The sequence below is a fragment of the Hakea prostrata genome, chromosome 10 (genome assembly GCF_041222555.1).
Source record: "Hakea prostrata isolate BN-2017 chromosome 10, UWA_Hpros_2, whole genome shotgun sequence".
NCBI classification, from domain to species: domain Eukaryota; kingdom Viridiplantae; phylum Streptophyta; class Magnoliopsida; order Proteales; family Proteaceae; genus Hakea; species Hakea prostrata.
This window is the reverse complement of record NC_142609.1, coordinates 40,222,899-40,235,835: the sequence shown is the minus strand read 5'-3', so window position 1 is coordinate 40,235,835 and position 12,937 is coordinate 40,222,899. Positions and strand designations below refer to the sequence as shown.

Sequence of the window (12,937 nt, the reverse complement as noted above, 5' to 3'; positions counted from 1 at the left end):
GTTTGGTTGTAAAAATCTCTAGATTCATGAAATCTAGAGATTCACCTTTTTACACTAAAACGTGATCGAGTTTTGGGAAGGGTGAAATCCAGATTTCAAAGCTATACATTTGCACATTCACAAAAATCACGCGTCAAATAATTTTTGGATGAATCTCTCATTCCACAACCAAACATTTAATTTTATAAATTATAACTCCATAGATTTGAAATCTATAGATTTGAAATCTCTAGATATTTGAAATCTCCAGACTCATGTAACCAAATAAGCCCTTAGAGAACTTCAATGAATTGGCTCAATTAGTAAAAGACCAACGCCTTATAGTAGAGGTTAAGAATTCAAACCTCCTTAAGGTCATGATATTGATATATTTAAATTATATGTAAAAACTAACTTGAGAATATAAAGCCATGCATAAGTTGACCTGGATAAAACTGAATCAGAAAAGAAAAAAGCAAAAATTTTAATTAAGGGAATGACTGAAACACTAGAAGAGCTACCAAACTTTTTTTTTTAGGGTGAAAGAAGAGCCACTATTTGGAAACAGAGAAACTGTAACTTTCATGAAATATTGAACTAAATATTGGTTGATCATGATGCAAGAAGAGCCATCATCCCTCGGATTTTTATTTGCGGCAGCAGCAGACGGCTCTGATTGAGTCACGTCATCGAAATAGAAATGAACGAATGAGATTTAAACAATGAAGGGTTATTGTAAATATTAATTTTTTTTTCACACTTTAATCCCTTAAAGTTTTATTAATTTACAATAACAGGTCCTCGCAAATCAACCTCTGGTAGAAGAAAATAGGGCAGAAAGAGAGGGATGATCCAGAGGAACGGAAGATTGGGAGATTGATCGATTTTGAAACCTGGCGTGTCGCAGTTTGTTGGTGGTGCATCGAATCGTAAAGGGAAAGGGAAAGGGAAAGGGAAAGGGAAAGGAAAACCAAAGCCGACACCCAAAAGAGAAGATGAAGAATATGGGGAGGACGAGTATCGATCCTAACCATGATGGAGGATCTGAGGAGCAGCAGAAACGGTCCGAAATATACGAGGAGCATCTGGTGCATCTCCGAGGGCAACGTGGAGCCTGGGGCGGCGTCGGCGTATTCGCCTCCGTCTCTGCCGACGGCTCTGTTAGGGTTTTCGACCTGCGTGACAAGGAGCACTCCACCATCATCTACGAGAGCTCCGAGCCAGACACCCCTCTTGTTCGGCTTGGCTGGAAAATGATAAAGAAATTCTGAAAGTCAAAATAGAAAAGCTAAGTACTAAATTTAACATCGTCATTCTTCGTTGATACACCTGGAAATCAATCCAATCCAACCCCCACGAACAAGAATCAAGAAGAAGAAGACTAAGAAGCACAGATATTTTACATACGAAGTTGAAAAGTAGAATTTGCTACTTAAATACAGATAGACACATACATGGTGACAATGAAAATATCACGTCCAGAGAGCACCTACATCTCTGAGAAGAGGCACCAGCTGTCCACTGAGATGAAGTGCCGTCAGATTCTCTAATCCTTCCAGTCTCTTCCTTCCTATGAACACAGCCGGTGTAGGCGAAGACGGAGGCGCAAGCCTTGAATCTCCTTCACCATCGCCGCCCCGACTAGTTTGAGCAGCGAGTGCTCCCAATTCGGTTTCTTCCAACTAGATGACGGGTGGGTGAACACCAAGAGTGAAAAGAAAATTCTTAGATCAGTTGCACATGAAGCAGGAAGTCCTTCCGAATAAACCACCGGATTTACCATTATCAGCCTTTCTATCTTCTTCTCCGATCGTCGTTCTCGACATCCGCTTTCCCACTCTCCCCGTCGTCGAGCTGCAGAGGACCTGTTATTGTAAATTAATAAACTTTTAAGGGATTAAAGTGTGAGAAAAAAAATGAATATTTACAATAACCCCTCTTTGTTTAAATCTCAATTGCTGATTTTTATTTTGATGACGCGGCTCAATCAGAGCCTGCTGCCGCAAATAAAAATCCATCATCCCTCTTTAGCTAGAAGTTGCCCCAGAAGACACCCAATAAGATATCCATATATGGACCTATCTCCTATCCAATCAAATAGGGAAACAACAGAAGATTTTTATTTTTCGAATTTAAAAAAAGAAAAGAGAAAGAAAGTTCTCAATTCAAAGCTAACACGAATCATTGAATGGATGAATCCTCATAACCTACTTAACGCCAACTTTTGTATTCTGACTGTTGTATTATGCGCAGAAAAAATGAGCGAAGTTTTGTCTGAGTCATATCTTTCATCCCCCGCGTTAAAGTATGTTAGAACAGTTACTGTATCCCAATCTTCAATTTGAGCAGCGATTGATTTCCAAGCACTATTAGGTATCTTGATCATCCAAATAAACTCTTTCCGATAGGGAATGCGCACTTCTTTGTCATGCTTCCATGTAAAATTCTTTGAATTATTAAAAACTTCAACATGGAATTGACCGGTAGATGACGCCAACGTGTGGGGTGGTTCAAAGGTGCTGCATATAATCAGCCCTTTTTGTTGTGGCTGCATCTCCATGTTATGAAATTGAAAGCCAAACCAATCAGAAACCTCATTCCCAGGAAAAAAGATGTCACAGGTCTCACCATCTCCAAATTCTTTACATATATCCTGTCCATGAGACCAAATCAGACCATGTTCCTTCTATAAATTAAGAGATCAAATAAATTATTTTTTTTCTTTTCAAGGGATAGAAAGCTAGTGTGAGTAAACAAACAAACCTGAAAGATTCTCTTCTTCATAGAACTTTCCAATTTTTGGCAATCCTGCAATTCTATAGATGTTGCAGACTTCAAACCCTCTAAGCCCTGAATTTCTGTCACGTTTCTACATTTTGTAAGGGCTAACCTCCGTAATTGCTTCAAGTTTAACAGATGTGGTAATCTTTCCAAACTGTAGCAACTAGTTACAGAAAGACATTGCAAACTTGACGGAAGCATTGGAAGGCTCTTAAATTTGTTGTTGTCCAGATCTAAGTCATTTAATGACTCCAACAAGTGAAGCTCTCCAAGACCACCTCTAGCCATATCATCGTCTGTGAAATCACAACCTGACAAACTAAGAATTCTTAAACATTTCAATTTCCCAAATCCCTTCGGCAAATTTCCAAGCATGTGGCACCAATTAAGATTAAGTTCTTCAAGGGATTCCAATTTGTTGATACCGCGTGGAAGATTTGTTAAATTGGTGCAGCCGTATAGATTCAATTCCACGAGTTTCTTCAGACAATGAATAGATTCATGGACTTCGACCAAGTTGTGGCACCCTGAGAGAAGCAATCTCTCAAGATTCCAGAGTCCAGAGAAATCCGACATATGGGTTAACTTAAAAGAGTACCTAACGTCGAGGACCTTCAGCATTTTTAGATCCTGGAAGATAAGACAAACGTAGTTTCCACCAATTACATATCATAAAATTCACTCAAAAAAATATAACAAAAAATTGGCAAACTTAATTTTGCATACCTTGGTTCCCTTCCAAACTTTAATAAGGTTGCTGAGTTGTAGCCGAAGAATAACGAGGTTTCCCAGATGAAAATTTGCTGGTATATATTCCAAAGGAAAATAATTCCAAACAAGCAAAACTAAGTTTTTGAACAAAAAAACTTCTTCTTGATCAGATACTTCCCAATTTATAGTGGTTTTCCTTCCATCAATCGGCCAACAGATAGCTAGAAGAAATCTTAGATTTGGCATTCTGGAAAAACCTCTAATCACTTCGTGAAAATCCTCATGTGCACTAAATGATATGTTTAAGGCTTCAACGTTACTTGTTCCCTGACCAAAAAGATAATTTATTAAATTAAAAAAAGAAAAAAAAAAAAAAAAGAAAAAAGAATCATCATGTATTATGATAAGAGATGCATTTGAATGTGTTAGTAGTACTTACAGTGAGGTTTCTCAATATATCAATGGCTTCGTCAGTATTCCACACTCTACTACGCTCTCCCGGATTCTTGATAGACTCATTGCGAACAATTTCCCTACCCATGTCTCTAATTAGATCATGCATACGTAGACAGTTAAATTCATCAATTGTTACCAAAGACCTCTCTTTGAGAATTTTAATTGCAGTTGCTACGCTCGGATAGTAGGCATCTAAAATCATAGTTAGCTGGTCTTTGTCCTCTAAAACAAAAAAACATGAGATATCAAGGAATATGCGCTGATCAAACTCATCTAATAGATCATAACTTATTTTAAGTTTTTTCAAGACATCACCATCAGGTATCATTTTTAGTTTCTCCAGTTGATATTTCCACTCAGCTGGACTTCGTTGGTATAGAGATAAACCAAAAATCTCGAGAGCTAATGGGAGGCCTCCTGCATGACGTACTACTTTTTCTGAGAGCTGCTCATAGCCTTCTGAGGGATGATCTTGTTTGAAGGCATGGCGGCAGAAAAGTAGAAGAGATTCATTCCTATTCATTGCCTCAACTTTATACTTATATTTTTCATCCATATCCAACTCAGTTAACAGATGTTCATCTCGAGTGGTCAAGATGATTCGACTTCCTGGACAAATCCTATCAAAACAACCAACCAATTTATCCATATGTATCATCTTGATCACATCATCAAGAACAATGAGAATTCTTTTACGGCATAGATGATCACGGAGCATCATGGTTCCCCGGTGTTCATTGTAAATCTCTATGCTTTCACGTTTCAAAATATCAGAAAGAAGCTGTTTTTGCAGATGCAGAGAACCCTGTTGCTGACTAAAAGCCTCTCTAACATCAGCAAGAAAGCAACTACCATCAAAGGTTCTAGACATAACGTTAAAAACGGCCTTTGCTATGGTTGTCTTCCCAATTCCACCGGGGCCATATATTCCTATGGCGCGAAAAACATCTGATCCGCCTTCATTCAGCAAACTGCATATGGCATCTACGTGGGAGTGAAGTCCAGTTGGACATGTTGCAACATGCAAGCATCCGGGGTGGTTTGTTATTGCCAACACTTGTGTGACAATTCTCTTTATAAGTTCTGCTTCATGCCTGATCATGTTGGTGAAAAAACCATATACATGAAAACACAGAGAACAAAAGAATGGAAGAAAGAAAAAACAAAAAGAACGAAAAGAGATTACTAAATCAAAAGGCTGCAACTGTGAAGCAACATGAATTAACCAAAAGATACGATTAATAAGACTTACCCATCAGCAACCTTTCGTTGATCCCACCCTGACAAATTCGCAGCTTCTGTGAGAGCATCCCTCCACCTCTTCACCCTCTCCTTCTCCTTCTCCTTCTTGAAACGCTTTTCGTGTGTCCTAAATGCCTTAGAATAACTCTTTCTCTGTTTCCTGACATTTGATGGATCGATCCTGTAAAAAACAGGGAGAACCTCTTCCGTTCGGCCATCTCTTTTGCAATCGAGTATCCTTACCAACTCGTCGAGGCACCAGGTGGAAGAAGCATACTTTTCAGAGAAGATGATAATGGCAATCCTGGAGTCTTCGATGGCAGCCATTAGTCCTGAGGAGATATCCTCTCCTCTTTTTAGCCCTTCGTTGTCCTTGAAAGTCTGAATACCTTCTCGAACCAGTGCGTTAAAGAGGTGATCGGTGAAATTAGTACGAGTGTCCTCCCCGGAAAAACTCAAGAAGACATCATACTTCCACTGGCCGGAGGAAGACGAGGCTCCGCTGGACAAGGCCGCCATGGAGACATTATGCGAAAGATCAGAAGTCGACGAGGCTCCGAAGCTCATGTTGGCTTCCGTGGCGGAGAAATTAAGCCAAAGATCAGTAAGGACGAAGACAATTTCTACTACCAAAGACGAGTGAAAAACAGATACTACAAGAGACGATGCAATGAGAATATGTATATGCAAGACACAGGATCGGAAGGGAAAGTAGAAGACAAAAGAGAGGAAAACGCAGACATCACAGGGAGAAGGGAAGCTACTCAGAAGGTAAAAGGAAAATGCTCACCGTTTTGAATTACTAAAGTTGATTGATTCTCCAATTATCCAATTCAACGTGGAGACTGACTTTCCAAATCGACTGCCAAAGGCAAGAAAGAAGGTTTAATTTCTGGAGAAAAGCTATGTGAAAAGACACAACGTGGGAGTTGGGACGGTAAAAATAAAAAAGGATTTCTATTGAAAAAATGAAAATAAAAATTTGAAACCCATATATAATTTTAATAATTGATCAATCGAGTTTTTTTTGGAGATAAGATCTTCCGTATGTGTTTTTTAAACTTTAATTTACTATCTTTTATCATTTATATCCTTACCTGAAAAATTCATGTGAGCCTTCTACTATTAGAAAATCAGAGTTATGTGTTGATATATACTCAAGCTAAATTTTTCGAAACGTGCAAATCATTAAAGTTACTTTTCCAATTGAAAAAAAAGGTTTTTTTTTTGGGTACGAAGGTGAAAAACTTCATTCATGAACTTGATAGGAAACACAGACACATCAAATGAAAGAAAGAAATACAAAAGATAAATGCATGAAAACACAAAGTTCGATACAAATGTTATACATGCAATAGACAATGTCACCCTAGCTAAGGAATGGGTTGAACCTAAGCTTTTAGAATAATGGTTGTAACAACCACAGTAACAATTAAACACAAAAAATACGACATACATATCGAAAGAGGGTTTAATTGTAAGAGAAAAAGCTATGTGAAACCTTGAAAAGATAGAAGGTGGGACTCACTACTAATGTTGTGGGATCAAAAAATAAACCGAGTCATTCGTCAAGGACTTTTAAATTTAGTTGCAGGAGAAAAAGCAATGTGAAACCCAGAAAAGATAGAAGCTGGGACTCACTACTAGGGTTGTGGGATCGAAAAATAAACCAAGTCATACGTCTTCGGCCAAGGACTTTTGAATTTAGTTGCTCGAGAAAAAGCAATGCGAAATCTTGAAAAGATATAAGGTGGGACTCACTACTGGTGTTGTGGGATCAAAAAATAAACCAGAGTCATTACCCTTATCCTCGACCTGAAAAATCCTCATCTTCTTTAACGATATCAATCCTATCCATAGTAATAAACTCCTCGTCATGGTCGTGAACAAAGCAAAATATCAAAATCACGATGACTTTCTAAGGATTCTACGCACAGATTACAAGAGCAGGATGCAAGGAAAAAATATGGAAGACATCACAGGGAGAAGGAGAAGGAGAAGGAGAAGGGAAAGGAAAAGGTAAGTACTCAGCATGCATTGTTAAAGGTGCTTATCCAATTATCTGATTTAAATGAAACTTTTCGTAATTAAACCCCAAAAGTCAAGAAAGTTGGTTTAAATGATGGAGAAAAGCTACGTGAAAAGATGGGAGGTCGGATTCACTGCTGCTGTGGTGGGACCGTAAGAGAAAAGGAATTTTATTAAAAAAAATTAAAATACAAACGTAAAATCTGTATAAAATTTGAAGGGGAAGTGGTGGCTATACGGTAATGTAAATTGCTTGGGTTAATGTTCCTAGAAATCCTACCCATTAAATTTGATAGGATTAAATCTGGATTGTTTGTTATAAATGATTCAGATTTAGCTCAATGTGGTTGAATTTATTTACATAGCCGTTCAGCTACGTTTATGTCAAATTTAAATAATTGATTAATCAAAATTTTGATTATTTATTTAAATGATAAGATATTCCATATGGGGTTTTTCATTTTATATTATTATTTTTTGTCAATTACACCCCTACGTGAAAAATATATCAGAACTCACTTGCACATGACCTAGCCAGGAAAGCTCAGTCAATAAATCTTTCCCTGTAACCTCGATTTCTACTCAATAAATGATTCTTCTACTAAAAAAACGAAAAGATCTCAGCAACCCTTCCTACTATCAAAAGAATAAAGTTATGTGTTGATATAAGTTAAATTTTTCAAAAAACTTTTTATCAATAAACAAGAACACATAGGATCCGAAGGGAAAGTGATCAGCATGCATCATTAAAGTTGCTTCTCCAATTATCCCTTTCAAAACTCCAAGATTGGGGCATTCTTTGACTCTACTCCACCTTCAAAATGGTTCTAAGTTTAAGTTCTAGTTCCATGATAACTAAGGTCAAAGAAAGAAGCCTCAAAATAGTTCAGGAAAGTTAAACAGGTGCATAAGTCAAAGGGAATTGTTAGTTACAAAATGAATTGGTCTACAAAATACACCAACTAGACAGCCTCAATGGGAGGAAATATTTTGGAATGCACTATAAGTTGGCATAAATTAAACTTGGATAGTAATTCTATTGGAAAACCTGGCAATAGAGGTGTTGGTGGAATAATGCAAGATGCAAACATAGGAGTGGTTGATTCATTTTGGGTATTCTTTGAGCTACGTACAAAACTCAAACATAGGAGTGGTTGATTCATTTTGGGTATTCTTTGGGCTACATACAAAACTATGGCACAAAAATTATGCAATCTTGAAAAGTTTGGAAAAGACTAGAGAACTACAATTGAAAAATGTGAGGGTGGAAAGTGATTCAGTTACCTTAGTAGCACTTGTGGTATCAATACAAAGAGAAAGAACCAATCATAGTTAGTAAAAACTTGAGTGTGAATACGTATGATAATTAATCGATCCATATGGCAAGGACTATGTCTCCGATAATTCGGCCCAATAAGTCGTGTATTGCAATTGTATTTTACGTGTTTAATATGCATTTTAATATGAGTAATTTGAATAAGTATGGGGAAAGAGAGGGGGTTTAGTCTTTGTAAAGTTCAAGAGCAAATTGGTTTTTTACAATTAAAATCAAAGTTTTCATGCCTCCATAAACAAAAACCTTTTATATCCCCCCTCAAAAAAACAAATTTTGAAACTACTTTTTTTTCTTTTTTCTGGATCTCTACATCTAAAATATATAAGACAAATAAAAATAATAAAAAAAGAACATTTGTCATGTAACTCACTAAATCGGCAAAATATTGTTTAAAATAATAAAATTTAAAAATTATTTGTACATGATTTATTATTTTTGTTTCTTTTCTACCATCGAACAATCTCAATATCTTCTTGTACTTTGATAGGTCTTTGTTGCAATGTTCTACGAAATTGTTCCTTGCCAAAGGTTCGAGATTGAGTAAACATCCCTTCACGAGGAAAACTATGGTTCTCTTACATGAATTAACTTAATCATTAGATGTGACTCCCCATCTTTAGAGGCAGCCCACTCTTACCATTGTTTGACTTCAAGAACTAGATCCGGACTAGGAACAAACCAAGGAGCTCCCAGAATATATTTACGACAACATTTGGCGCCGTCTATGGGAAATGCTAACAAAGAGCCATTAATAGCTTTTCCTTCAAAACACTCTTGAAAAAAAAGAGATGGTTGGAGAAAATTCAGGAGATCATAGATCTAAATCTCAGGAAAACCCTCATTGCTAAGAAGAATGGGGCTAGCCAAAGAGGATGGACCTCAAAAGATACACAGGCCCTTGTAGAACAAGAGCGTCAGTAAAATTTGCTGAGCTGCCGACTGAGCTCCCTCCTCAGGGAGTCACTCCCACTTCCACACCAAATCTAGTACAATGGATGGATTTGCAACAAAAAATGTTTGAAATGATAGGTTCTTTCTAGTCAATGTTGAACCAATGCAGTTTAGAAGCATGCAAGAAGCGGTTAAAGACTCTACCTCCCACGGGGAGGTCTTGGGTTCGCACCCATTCGGCGGCATTAATTTGAGGATGTAATCGTGGTGCGCGCAAGACCTCATAAAAAAAATGTAAAAAAACGAAGTTAAATTTGGCCAAAAAAAAAAATCCTTTTAACATGAGAAGTGTGAGGATAAGTGGTTTAGAGTTATGGGTATTTTTCGGTACGATCGATGTGCCTATATTCGTTTTGTTACAAATGTTTTACCACAAAATAAAACACAAGTATTCGGTTATCCATACACTACTTGTATCACTTGTACATTAAAACACAAGTATAAATAAAGCTCTTCTCCTTAGGCCAAGATGAGGAAAACTTTCCCAAATCCTCGTCGTTCTTTTATCTCGCAATGTACTATGCTTCAGATTCTACAAAAAATATTCTGCTGAACGACTTTCAGATAATGGGGATCCGGAGCATTATATATTTAACAACAGTACCAGATCCAGGTGGACTAGAAAATGACCCATAATGTTGCTGACCTGATACACAAGAAGATTTTTCCCCCTTTCACACCTTTTATTAATTTGCTTGAAATTGTCATCCTTGCTAAATACGATATGGGCAAAATGAAACCCTGAGCACATTAAGGTTTGGACAGCGAGTAAAAGCAATTCAAAATATCCCAGTGATAAATGAAATAACAGAGGTGATGTTAATGATTTGAGTAACCAGATTCGTCAATTGAAGGTATTGATGTTACCAGACCAGTTGGACAATGTGCATAGTTCCTCCAATGACAAATCAAGAGGGCTACTTGACAATGAAGATTGCATCCAATCATCTTTCTTGGAGGAAAACTTTGATCCTACTTATGTTTCAAGTCACCATGACACGAACAGATTTCCAGAAGAAAGTAAAACTGAAGAAAACCATTTGAGAAAGTCTGACAAAGAACTGTCTTCTGATGAAAATGATGGAAATATGGGGAACCTTCTTGCTTGCCCGGACACTTCTAGTATCATTAACTCTGCCATCAGAAGTAGCCTTTCAATCAAACCATGCCAATGGTCTCCAGTCCTTGAAGGCCTGGCCTTGTCTGAGTCACCTAAACTTGCTGGCACCTTAAGAAAAGCATAGCCACCTCATCAAATCTTCGAACCAGTCAAAATCGTAGTTCAGAGAATTCTACAATCAACCCGGAGGTCCTAAGACAGTCACTTAGAGTAAGTGATCATAATAACTCATCTTTGCGGTCAAGCAAAATATTCACCAACTCCACAGAGTCCTTGGCTGCTAGCCTTCACAGGGGCTTGCAGATTATTGACTGTCATCAGAGAAACTCAACATCAAATAAATCTTCAGTTGCCTTGTCCTTTGAACGCTTGTCACCGAAGCCATATCCAGCAGTGGAAAAAGCTGATGCTGGAGTTCAAGCATCACCAAAACTGCAAATACCAGAAGCACAAGATAATTCTTCTTTGCTGTGTATGTTTTGCAAAAGAAGTAGTAAATTTGGTCTAAGGCCAGGATAGCTTCAACTTGTGTAGTGTGCCGGTCAATGAAGGTGGGCCTCCTGAGGGCTTGATAGTCCAAGTGCCTAAGGTAATTGACTTCACACACTTAGAGAGAGAGTAGGGAATGGGGAGGATTTATTCATTTATTTGGTGCAGAGTGTTGCTTCAAGTCTTGATCTTCTTGGACTTTGTCAGGATGCTGAAAAGCTTTTGGAGGAAGCAAAAATGAGAGAAAAGGATCTTACAAGTCTTTGTGCAGAACAAGCAGCTAAAATTGAACAGCTAAATTATCTGGTGAGAAACTCTCATCCACCACAACTACTTGTTCCATCTGTACCAGGTTTTGCATGTTAGTCATAATAAGAAATTCTGCAGGTTGAGCAGTACAGACAGGAGAGTAATAACAATTCCATTCCACAACAAAGTGAGGAGATTAAAACTAGTCAGGTTAAAGCATTGGCAAGTGGAGATTTTACCAGCTAAGGAAGACAGAACTGGGAAATCATCATTAGAATATACAACGAAGGTAAGAGAAGACTCTCTTAAGCATTTTCAAGTGAGTCCATCGACAAACAGTCCAGCTCTAATCCATTGTCAGGATCAGTCCAAATGAGAGAAAGTGTAGATACTCATGACAAGATTGAGGAAGAAATTCAGAAGGAAAGGCAAAGGTGGACAGAGAAGGAAAGTGAGTGGATTTCTTTTACCGATGAATTGAGAATCAACCTTGAATCAAACCATCAACATGCAGAGAAGCTGGAGGCAGAATTGAGACTGGAGAAGAATTGCACAATGGAATTGGATGATGTAATAAACAGGGCCGTGCTTGGCCATGCTAAGATTATTGAACACTATGTAGAGCTGCAGGAGAAATATAATGAATTGTTTGATAAACACAAGAAAATCATGAAAGGGATTGCTGAGGTGAAAAATGCAGCTGCAAAAGCAGGACGCAAGTGTAAGGGGTCCCGTTTCATCAAATCACTTGCTGCGGAGCTCTCAATCTTGAGAGTAGAGAGAGAAAGAGAGAGGGAACACTTGAAGAAAGAGAACACAAGTCTTAGGATTCAACTTAAAGACACTGCAGAAGCAGTTCATGCAGCTGGGGAACTCCTATTGTAAGGTTGACAGAGGCAGAGAAAGCTGTGTCAGAAGCAGAAGTAAGCATACATGTAACTAATTATTATGAAACCCCATTTCTTAATTTAATTTAGAGTATGATGAGGTTTTAAACTAATGAAAGTGACAACTTTTTCATGGGTGCAGGAGAACTACCCAATAGCTCAACAAGAGATTGAGAAGTTGAAGAAGCAAATGGAGAAACAGAAAACAAAGCACAAGATGGAGATGGTGAGAATGAAACAATATCTTGCAGAGAGCCGGTTGCCAGAATCTGCATTACAGGCACTATATCCTCAAGATTCTGACATAACAGACAACACCTTCACAGCCGCATCTCCAAATGATGATCAAGCATGGAAAGCTGAATTTGGATCAATATATCAAGACCACAGGGAATTAGACTAATGTTTGGTGGTGCGACTGAAGTGCAAGCATAACAAGCGGCATTGTAGGCAAGAAAAGGAGCAATGAATCATATGTCAGGGTCCCTACTTGGGTCTCCATTCATATATGACTAGGTTGGTTTAGCCATCAATGTGGTGGTACTTGAAATTCTTAGCATTTCTTAGCTCCCTCTGAATGTATATCTTCAGTGATATGAAGTTCTAGATTTATGACGATTAGGTGGATCAACTGAATTGTTGGATTCCACCAAAAAATACAATACTAAAATCACGGTTTGAGGAATCAGAATTGAAGGGTTGGATTGA

The 12,937-nt window shown here is 37.9% G+C and overlaps 1 protein-coding gene and 1 pseudogene across 1 annotated transcript; one reads left to right on the top strand and one right to left on the bottom strand.

Moving 5' to 3' along the window:
* Positions 1-429: 429 nt before the first annotated feature.
* Positions 430-5,878, bottom strand: LOC149002927 (disease resistance protein RUN1-like). Its single transcript, XM_089138396.1, has 6 exons — positions 5,180-5,878; positions 3,911-5,021; positions 3,487-3,798; positions 2,743-3,390; positions 2,191-2,632; positions 430-1,844 (listed from the first exon to the last, which is right to left on the bottom strand). The coding sequence occupies exons 1-6, from the start codon at positions 5,734-5,736 to the stop codon at positions 1,774-1,776; spliced, it is 3,141 nt and encodes a 1,046-aa protein (XP_088994522.1). The 5' UTR covers positions 5,737-5,878; the 3' UTR covers positions 430-1,773.
* A 4,329-nt stretch (positions 5,879-10,207) lies between these two features.
* Positions 10,208-12,667, top strand: LOC149002926 (kinesin-like protein KIN-12C; annotated as a pseudogene).
* Positions 12,668-12,937: the final 270 nt, after the last annotated feature.